Consider the following 10,840-nt stretch of genomic DNA (forward strand, 5'->3'; position numbering starts at 1 on the left):
ACATAGGCGCAGAGCCACATGAAGGCACAAGGACTGGGGCAATTTAGACAATTAAGGAGGTATGAGGAGTCTGGCATATTAACTCTTCATAAACATTTTTGAATGTGTGACAGCCTAGTGGCATAAGAAGAGAAGGTTTGTCAATACCAATAAACCTCAGAAATTAGCTGAATTGTGGTCAAGAGAAGAGTCAAAGAGAATTCCAAATGTGGAGACCAGGAAAACAGTGGCAAAATTGACTATGATCTGTTCACATTTGGATTTTTCTGCTTTCACCAGCTATAAATCTGATCTCTTTCACAGAAACATTGAAATTTTGAAATAAGTGAAATATACAGAATTTAAAATTAAGTTATTTTACTTCTCTCACATACATGCATGCACATGGGCACACACATTACATTTTCTTCTTTCATTTATAATGATGGGGTAAAAGAAAAATCAAACCAAAGAAAACCATACCATTCATGTTACATAGACGCAGAAGCCTCCATGCATTATATACGACATGTCTGGGCTTCTGAAACTCAAATCCCAAAGTGTGTCTCAGTTCACTTATGTTAGTGCTGTCAGGAAGGTACTAAGCTGATCAACAAACTTCTCCTACTTACCAAAAACGGCAGTCATGGCTAAATTTCAGTGCAAATGCTATTTCCTCACACCTTTCCCTATTTTTGCTCTTTGTATTTTCTTACTAATTTCCAGACTAAATATTAGGAACTCAAATTCCTCATAGTCCTAATTGTCTATAGGCACAGATCATGGAGATTGCGTTCTTTTTGAATCTGTAACACACTGTTTTCATGGCCTAGTTTGTCTTATCTATACTGGTCTCTTCCCATCCCATCCCCCCTCTTTCAGTTGGATCCTTTTTATGGTAAGTTTAGTTATTTTTTGTTAAGAAATAGTTGTTAAATTGGTAACTGCTTCTATAGCATGGCATTGCTTTTTTTTTTTTTTTTGCCTCAAACAGTTTTTTTTTTTTTTTTTTTTTTTGCCTCAAACAGTTTTATTCTTAAAAGTAATATGTACACACCATATCTCTGAATTCCCATTTTTTTCCACTCTCTTGTACGTAGGAGCTTGCATTTGATAAACATTTGCTGAGATTGGAATATCCTGTTTGAGAATCAGATAAACTTTGTATTTCTTTCTCCTGCTCAGTATTTCTTTCTCCTGCTCTGTCTTGCTCAGATAGTTCTGTACTGATTGGTAACTCCAACAATAGGTAGTCAAGATAAAGAAACAGAAACGAAATACAGTCAATTCGTCTTGCATCTTGAGTCCAGTTCCAGTAAAACTTGTGGAAAGATGTGGCAACTAGATAAAATGAGGTGAGTGGGACAAATTGTGGATTTCAGTTCTCTGTGATCACAGATTCCTCCATCTATGCAGAGAATCAGGAGTCATACTTCATTTACTAGTTAACTGAATTAATTGAAGTAGAAAATACAGATTGCTTCTATTTCAATAATTCTTTTTATTTTAATACACATTTTGTGTGTCCAGAAAATTACTTTGGAAAGCAGAATGACAACAGATGTTTTATTCATATGGCTTTGGTGACTGCGTCCATTTTTACAATTCAATTGTCCTATCGCTGGTTTACAGTCTGGCACAAGTGCTTCTCTACTGGATGAAGCAGTAAGCAGGTGGCTTTTTTTTTTTTTTTTTAATTGCCTCTGAACACATCTACGTGTTTACAAAGAGGCTACACTGCAATCTCACCCTCACCAGCCATCTGTCTCCTTGGTTGTTTGTGTTTGGGTCCAGTTCCTTTCTTTTCCATTTGATAGTTATCTCCTTCTACCTGTATTTATTCAAATCTCAGAGCAGAATGACCTAATTCTTATGCAAGTCACTCTGAGGGCTTGGCAAGTCATCTTTATAGCCAGGCCTCTTGCCTACCGGGCATTCTCATCTTCCTCAATTCTGTGTGCTCAATTCTGCCTCACTTCTCTGGAAAGGCTCAGGCAGGGGATTTCAGAAGCAACTGTGTGCCTTGTTAACCTTTTATTATAGTCTTTGGTCACTTAGAGAAGGCTTGGGGTGTCTCAGCCTAACACACCAACAGGGAGTTTGCCAGCAGAGGTATGGATTTCCTGTCTCAATTTCTGATACCTCAGCCAGTTCCTGACATTTCACCATTTTGAGTTCACAGGGGAAGCTGAATCTCCTTCCCCACCCATATTGCTCTTCAAACAGAACACATGGGTAGGAGTGGTTTCCAAAAATACCTTTTAATTTGTATAAGCTGGCTCCCGCATCTGCCCTTGCAGTTATGGTCGGCTACACGGTGCGTGGAGTGCAACACAAATGCAAATTCGAAGCCCCTTTCCACACTTCCAGACACCTGCAGCAGGGGGAGCCCTGCTCTCGGCGGACTGACTGCGCAGGCCTGTTTAGGCCTGACTTCAGGAGACATTTGCTGCTGGACAGTTCCCGACTCTCAGCAGGTTGAGGAGAGCTTTTCCAGGCAGAGGCTTCTAGAGCTTCTGGAGCTGGGGCTTCAGGATTAGGAGTGCCTCTCTGGTCCTGATCACCACACAGAAATGCACACTGCACAATAACAGTAGGGAGGCTGTTGAAGGCATTTGCCTCCCAGGAGCTGGTGCACATTTGATATCAGTTGGATGTGGGGCAGATGTGTGTGTGTTAGCACAGCATTTACCACTGAAACAAAGAAACACTCTTCTAACATCTTGATTTCTATTATTTATAATTTTAAAAATGTAAGTAATATTCAGAAAATGCAAAAGATATATATATTTTAAAAAAAACAACTTTTGCCTTTGTTGATACATTTTTAAGTATCTTAATTAAAAAATATTAAGTTCTACTTTTATTCCTATCTTTGGGAATATTTTGGGTTGTTTACCCTTTTATAAAAGCTTAAGAGCAATGTTTAGCTCTTTAGCTTTTAATGTTTAAAAAATTTCCTTAATTATTAAGACTATCAACTTTCCTAAGTTATGAATTCTGATATATCCCATAAGTTTTGACATATAAGTTTGATTATTATACAGTTCTAAGTGTTTTTAAGTTTCGTTGTGATTTTTCAGTCCTATTTGTTATTTAGAAATGCGATTTTAATTTCTAAATGTATGGATTTTAAAAATATTTTTATTAATTTATAACTTAATTGCATCATGATCAGATCATTTGGACTGCATGGTACTGTATGGTTCCTAGAGGTGTATTGACATTTGCTTGAGAAGTTAAAAATTGCGCAATGAACACTTGTAAACACTCCGCCTTGATTCAACAGCTGTTAATGTTCCATGTGTTCTTCAGAAGAATGTCTCATTTTTCTGGATAGGGTTCTAAATGAGTTTATAAAATCAAGTTTGTTGCTTATGATTAAATCTTTTACATATTTACTAATGTTTGTCTGCTTGGCCTATCAATATTCAGACTGGTACACTGAAATTTCTAACTTCAATGACAGCTCTGTGGCAATTTCTCCATGTCGTTTTTCAATTTCCACGTTGTGTATTTTAAGATTTTATTACCCTCTTATAAATTTAGAATTGTTTTATCTTCTTCATGATTGAACACTTTGTCATCATTTAGTGACCCTTTTCTTTCAAAGTATATTTTATCTGATATCAATATAGCTATTCCAGCTTTCTTTTTAAAATACGTGCCTGGTATATTTTTTCCATCATTTCACTTTCAGCTTTTCCATTTTTAATTTTGTAACTGTGTCTCTTCAAAACAGTTTTAGCTGGATTTTATTTTGTTCCTTAACTCCAAAAATCTCTGATTGTAACTGGCATGTTTAATCTATGTATTTTGTTATGATTACTGATATATTTAAATGTATTTGATCCTGTTGTCTTACATTTCACCTTCTACTTGTACTTTTTTCTTGCCTTTTTATGAAATAATGTTATTTGTTTATTGCTTTTTAATAAGAAATGATGATTTTGTTGTTTAATGTCTTTTCTCAAGTTTAAGTAATTAACAGTTTTTTTCTGTTAAAATCATTCGGTACCAAGTGTTTTATTTTTATAGCTTTGTTACCAAGTATAGCTTTTTCGTAACCCTACAATTAGATATTACTATTATTTAAAAATACATTTATTTAGAGTCACTTAAATATTGACACATTTTTATCATTCACTATTGTGTATCTTAGCCTTTCCTTCTGTGGTCATTTTATTTCCCTTGAAGCACATACTTTAGAAGTTCCTTTAGCAAAGGCCTTTTTGTGGTGAGCTATTGTTTTTCGTTTATCCAAATTGTCTTTGGTTTACCATTATTTTCGAAAGATAGTTTTTCTAAGTTGACGAACATTTTCTTTCACTACTTTAAAAGTTCTCAATGTTTTGTGACTTCTGCTATTGGTACTGACAATTCAGCTGCCAGCCTAATTCTAGTTTCTTTGTAGGTCATCTTTCTAGCTTCTTTTCAGTTTTCTTGGTCTTGGTGTTCTGTATTCCTCGACTCCATGTCTGTTTTCTTTTTATTTATCCTACTTGTTCTATCTTGTCTTTTCTTCATGTCTTTCATAAGTTCTTGAAAACGATCATCTCTTTATGTCTTTGAATATTGTCTCTCATCTATTGTTTCTATTTTATCTTTCTAGAATCCAATTATATAGCTTAGGTCTTTCCATTCTGTACTGTCTCTAAACTTCTTATATTTATATTCTCTGCATTCTGAATAATTTCTTCAGCTTTATTTTCCAGTTCATTATGTTTTTCTTTAGATGTGTCTATTACTCTGTTTAAGCCATCCATTTAGTTTTACAAATAATTTTTTATTTTTAAAATTGTCAAGATCATGAAATATTGCAAAGAACAGAATCATGAATAAATACCTGTATAACTTTTGCCTAGATCAGGGGTCCCTAACCCCTGGGCTACGGATCAGTACTGGTCCATGGCCTGTTAGGAACCGTGCCACACAGCCAGAGAGGTAAGTGGTAGGTGGGTGAGTGAGTGAAGCTTCATCTGTATTTGCAGCTGCTCCCCTGTGCTAGCATCACCACCTCAGCTCCACCTCAGATTATCAGGCATTAGATTCTCATAGGAGCACTGGTCGCTGGTGCCAAAAAGGACCACTGACCTAGATGATTCTCCAGTTGTTACCATCTTGCTACTCTGTGCGTGTGTACATACACACATACATCTATATATACACACACATATTCACACATATATGTATGTATGTACACACACACACACACACACACACACACACACACACAATCATCCATCTTCCCCTTAGGAAAGCTGCCCGACAGTAGACTGCAGCCCTCATGCATATTACTCTTAAGTACTTTAGCATACCTCTCTTGAGCAAAGATATTCATATACTAACATGATGCTGTTAGCACAATAAGGAAATCTACATGAATCAATATCATCCAGCATATTGTTTATACTCAAATCTCTCCATCTGTTCCCTGTCATGTGTATAAGCTATTGTTTTCTGATCTAGGATCCAATCAAAATTCACATTACTACATTTGATTACTATGTCTCTTTAGTCTCTCCCATTCTAGGACAGTACCCCACATCCCTCTGCTGTTCATGACATTGAAACCCATGATGAATATAGGCCAGCTGTTCTGAAGAATTTTTCACATTCTGGAATTGTCCAGTGGTTTCCTCATTATTAGACTTGGGTCAAACATTTCCAGGGAGAATCTCACATAGGTGATGCTGTATCTCGCTATGCATCAGCTCATGATGCATGCATCATGCATCAGATCTTGGTTAAAGTGGGTACTGTCTGATCTTACTGCCAGATCTCATCATGTAAAAGCACACTTCCCTCTTTGTAGTTAATAAGTAATATGTGAGTAGTTCTATGAGACCATGTCACTAGTCTGCTCCCCAACAACCTGTCACCCATGATCCTCGATGACTCAGTTATTACATTTGGGATTATAAATTGGTGATTTTCTAATTCTACTATTTCTCCTACATCTATTATCTAGCATACTTCTATAAAAAAGAGCTTTTCCTCCCCCTCATTTTTTGGGTTTCTCTATAGACTTATGGATTTTTAAAAATCAATATATTTTAATCCATTACTATCATCATTCTTTCGGATGTCCGAATTGTCCAAAACTGGACCAGTGGGAATCCTTTTGAGATAGCTCCTTTGTCCTTTTGCTATGACCCTATTGGTTTTGACTACATTCTTGTTTTCTATCATAACAAATGTTCCAGGTTCACAGTGTACTTGCCCCACTACAGCCTAGAATTAGCTCCGCCCCCCCCCCCCCCAAGAAATCCTGGTTCCTTTTAGTGGGGCATGACATTTAGAAACCAAGATCTGGTCATCAGGTATGCTCATTGTCACTGGGGAGTCCCATTGGTTGTTTTATTTCAACAATTACATTTTCAACTTAAATCTCTATTTGGTTGTTTATCAAATCAACCTAGTTACCTTTGATTAGCTCTTGTTTTCTCAAATTATATTTTCATATTAGGATGGAGGAAGAGGAAGAGGGGAAAAAGGGAGGGAGAAGAAACAGAGACAGAAGAGAAGGAAGGGAGGGGGCGTTGCATTTATTTATCAAGTAATACCAAACAGATAATACCTTTGCAACTGCTTCTTCGGATTTACGGAGTTGAGTCTATTGCACTTTGTTTTGAAGTTTACTGATGGATATTTGTTGATGGCACCTAGGAAGAGAAAAATTTGTGATGAGTCTCTTATTCATGGCTATTAACATTACAGCAATCTGCTCTATATGCAAAGTGTCACTTCACTTTTTCCAACATCCATCAAAGGAAGATACCAACTAAGGTGGCCCTATGAAATGAGAGCAGATTTCTCAGGGGAGTCTCTAAAACTGGGTTTAAAAAATACATCTCTGCTGAATTTATAGGTGGAGAATTCAACTTACTTTTCAGTTAAGATGCCTTTAGCTGCTAAAGTCGGTCAAACATTAGAGGAGATATTGTGAGCCAATCCCAGGAGTCTGGCCTCTAATTGATATGAACTAATCAGAATAGTTTTTATTTGTGCCTTTGAAATATCAAAATGCAAAGGGAAAAGGATATTCCCTTTATGGTCTCTGTATCATTAACAACAACAGGAACAATAGCACCATCTTGGGTTTAATTCATTTGTGGCTCATTTCATTTGGAAATATATTAATTTTTCATAATAATAAAACATGCTTCTTCCCACTCCATTTAAACATTTCAAAGCCACTTTTGGATGGGAAACTTTTAAAAATGCATTATTCCCTTGAAGCATTAAATTGAATAGACTTGTTAAACACAATTAAATCTCTTCCTGGTGATCCAGGGTCATCATAAGCAGCAAGTTTCTCCTGGACTGTGACTCAACACTGTCTCCAGAGCAGCTGTTATAGGTTGGCTGTGTGCTTCAAGATTGAATGGCCCAAGACTATGATGTTTTCCTTATTGTGCATATGACTTTTAATTTTTTATCTGTCTTTAAGCATTGGGTTGTTGACTAGCAGTTTTCTCTTAGAAAATGTGTTGATTCTGATGTGAATTGTGCTTGATAACCAACTCTATCACAACAGTGTGTTAAGTAAGAGTCTCAGTGACTTAGAGAGGGAGCTGGACTAGAACCCCCAGGAGGGCAGGAACTATGTCTGTTCTGGTCACTCCTTGACACTCCACACTGAACAGTGAGTGGCTCACACCTAATAAACATGTGTTAAGGTTGAATGGATGAGTGTGAGTCTGTAGGCCTGCTACAGAATTAAGGATTCAGGCTCAAATATGACTTTTCCAAAGCCTTTTTGAACTTTGCATAATTTTACAGCTATAAAGACTGGAGATTTCCAGATAATTTCTAGAAAAGTGGTATATAACTGTGTCATGATTATAGTTTTCCAAAAAGCACTTCCTGTCTCTCTCACCTACCCCAAGTAATTCTTCTTAAAACATATCTTCCCTTTCCCTGGGAGATACTGTCATTTATCTAATTATATACACACATACTTCATTTTATTGCACCTTGCTTTATTTGGCTTCACATGTGTTGCGTTTTTTATAAATTGAAGGCAAGAACTTCCACCAGCAAAATGATTACAACTCACTTCGTTGTGGTCCTTGCTTTACTGCAGTAGTCTGAAACCAAACTCGCAGTCACTCTGAGGTATTCTTTAGTGTGGCTCATTATCATGAAACACTACTAAGGATCTCGGGGGACTGGGGAAAGAAATTCTACCTTAAACTTCCTTTCAAATTTTTGCCTAAGGAGTGTTTCTTTACAAGCGTCTCAGAGTCTTTCAAGGCGTTCTTTTCTTTTGCCCTCGCTAATGCCTGTGATTACTTCCTTAAGAATGACTCCCAACCTCCATTTTCTTCTTCTTTTTTTTCTAGCTCCTCTTTCTGGTTCATATTCCAGAATGCATCCACAAAAATTTCATTCTGGGAGCTTACTGGTCCTATATAAGTGTTTCTCAAACCAGATGTGCACGTGAATCACCTGAGGATCTTGATAAAATGCAGATTCTGTTCAGAATGTCTGAGACGGGGCCTGAGGTGCCGCATTTTTCACAAGCTCCCAGGCGATGTCAATACTTTTGGTCCTAGACTTACACTTAGAGTCACAGAGTCCATCAACAATTTCCTAGGGCTCTTCAGACCTCTCCTGCACTGACTAGTCAGTGTCTTTGCAGCTTGAACTGCTCTCACTGTGTAATGTCGGTGACAAGTTGGGACATAATCAGAATCTTCCAGCTGTCCTGGGTGATCATTAGCCTGTGTGTTGATTTTTCTTTGTCTGAACTCCAAGGGTTCATTCACCATGAAAACATTCAGAAATTCAACCAAGTGATTTTCAACCTCCAGAGTTATATAAGGACGAGGCTTTTTTTTTTTTTTTTTTATGTGTCCTGTTGCATTCGAAATGAATTACATACTTTCAAGGCAAGCTTACTCCAAAAAATAAAGGCATTTTTTTAAATCAACACCAGGTACACTTACTGGCATCATGAAATGTCATTAGCAAGGCTGAGAAAGTTTTACAAGCATGTAAAACTTCATGCTTACAAGTAATATGGTATCTCCTAACACTTCAAACTCTGCTTTTGGAACTTGTAAAAGCAAAGCCAGAAATTGTTGAATTTTTTTTGGCCCTTCCTTTTGGTATATTAACTGATAAAACTTTCCATCAAAGGGCAGCATGATAATATTACATGGCAAGGATTTTTACTTTTTAACTAAAATCTAGGCTGAGACTTCACACCCCCAGACTATACTGTTCCATGAAGACAGATGTGTGAGCAGCTGCTTGTTCTGATTGCTTCTCCATAGGAACAAGAGGCATAAAAAAGATGAGCCAGAAAATTAAATGCTTAGGAATCAGTGGTTTCCTCCCTCCACCATTCATCATTACATATTTTCCTTTCTGTCCCTGCATTGCCCTTGAAGACACACAAGAGACTTCCAAAAGTCCATGTCAGCTTTTCAATGCTTCTTATGGGAATACTAAGTATGCTCTAAACATGCAAGGAAGATTTTATGACTTACGCCTGATCGAGTTTATAAAGGACTTTGCAAACTTCACACCATATCTGTGGTCAGGTTTATGAATTCGGCCAAGCTGGACCATGTGGTGATCCAAAGGGTGGCTGGCTAGATCTTCCAGTTCCTCGTCATTCCAGGCAGGGCCAAGGGAAAACACAAATAGTGCATAACCTTGACATTTGGCTCTCAAAGATTCTTTCTTTAAGGTTTCCTGATCCAAGTAACTGGTTTCCCCAGCAGATATCACAAATATGACTTTGTTTCTTCTCAGGTTGGGTACACTTAAAAAGATATTGTCCAGAGTCCACTGTAAGGCATGACCAATGAAAGCATTTCCATTTAGCTGTTGAACCTCTTCTTCCACGTGCCTCTTCATGAGGCGTTTACTGTTGTAGGTGGTAAGGTTGAACTCCATTCTAACAGGACTCTTCTGAGTGTTGGGTAGGAAGTTAGGAGGAGCATGGCTTAACAGGGCCACCCGGTCTCCAATGACAGAGGTCTCAGGCTCTGGGGTGATTTCAAAGTGATCTAACAGTGCTCCCAGGAATCCTCTTATGTCTTCAAATTCGGTACTTCCCACATGCCGGGAGCCATCCAGAAGAAAAGCAGCATCTATGTACGACTGCACAGGGGGTGGTCTGGCTTGATCACAAGAAGCATCTGGCTTGCATACATCTGCAGACCAAAAGTCGTTTAGAGTCAATAAACAGAAACGGAAAGATAGCATCTCAAATATTTCGACATTTGGAAACTGCGTGATCTTCGATGTTAAAATAGTCAATAAATGGCTTTGATATCAACCACAGGAGATTTCTTAGTGTATGGTTTGTATCTATATCTAAAAAGTACAGATTTTACACCCAGCCTGTGTCATGAATTCTATTCACTAATGCTTTCTGACTTTTAAAACTTAGGCTGCTTTCAACAGACATTTCATCTTGGCTGTGTTTGAAATTTATAAAGATTACAGTGGACAATTTATCTCAAGCTTGTAAGAGTATACTGTACCGTTACATAAAAGCTAATGATCTTTCTAGATTGACAATATACAGGTTAAATCAATGGCCCTTATCATTATGCTCAGACTGTTCTATGAAAAGTAATCTGCTTAGAGTGAAGCAATGAATCTTTTATTTTAATTTGAATAAAGGTTTATAATTCAATACCTGTGTATAGACATTAAGGACAAAGCTACTGCTCATGTTTCTATCTCCATAGTGATTATTATTTGAAAGTTCAATATGTGTTTGTTAAATAAATGAATAGAAATACTGCATATTAAGGGACCTTCATAAAATGAGGTCATTTTAATAAATATGCATATCTCATTTAAGAAAAGAATATATAGTAATAAAAACAGAAAG

At 37.1% G+C, this 10,840-nt stretch overlaps 1 protein-coding gene across 1 annotated transcript in view; it reads right to left on the reverse strand.

Annotated features, from left to right (window-relative positions):
• The window catches only part of LOC105288504 (collagen alpha-6(VI) chain), a 97,278-nt gene that overhangs the window by 1,635 nt on the left and 84,803 nt on the right, over positions 1–10,840 (reverse strand). The window contains exons 34-35 of the mRNA XM_011354761.2: positions 9,480–10,151; positions 6,551–6,644 (exon numbers count right to left, since the gene is read on the reverse strand). Coding sequence (XP_011353063.1) covers positions 6,551–6,644; positions 9,480–10,151 — 766 coding nt within the window. The remainder of the gene's footprint in view (positions 1–6,550; positions 6,645–9,479; positions 10,152–10,840) is intronic.

Source organism: Pteropus vampyrus, unplaced genomic scaffold (assembly GCF_000151845.1).
Source record: "Pteropus vampyrus isolate Shadow unplaced genomic scaffold, Pvam_2.0 Scaffold1, whole genome shotgun sequence".
NCBI classification, from domain to species: Eukaryota; Metazoa; Chordata; class Mammalia; order Chiroptera; family Pteropodidae; genus Pteropus; species Pteropus vampyrus.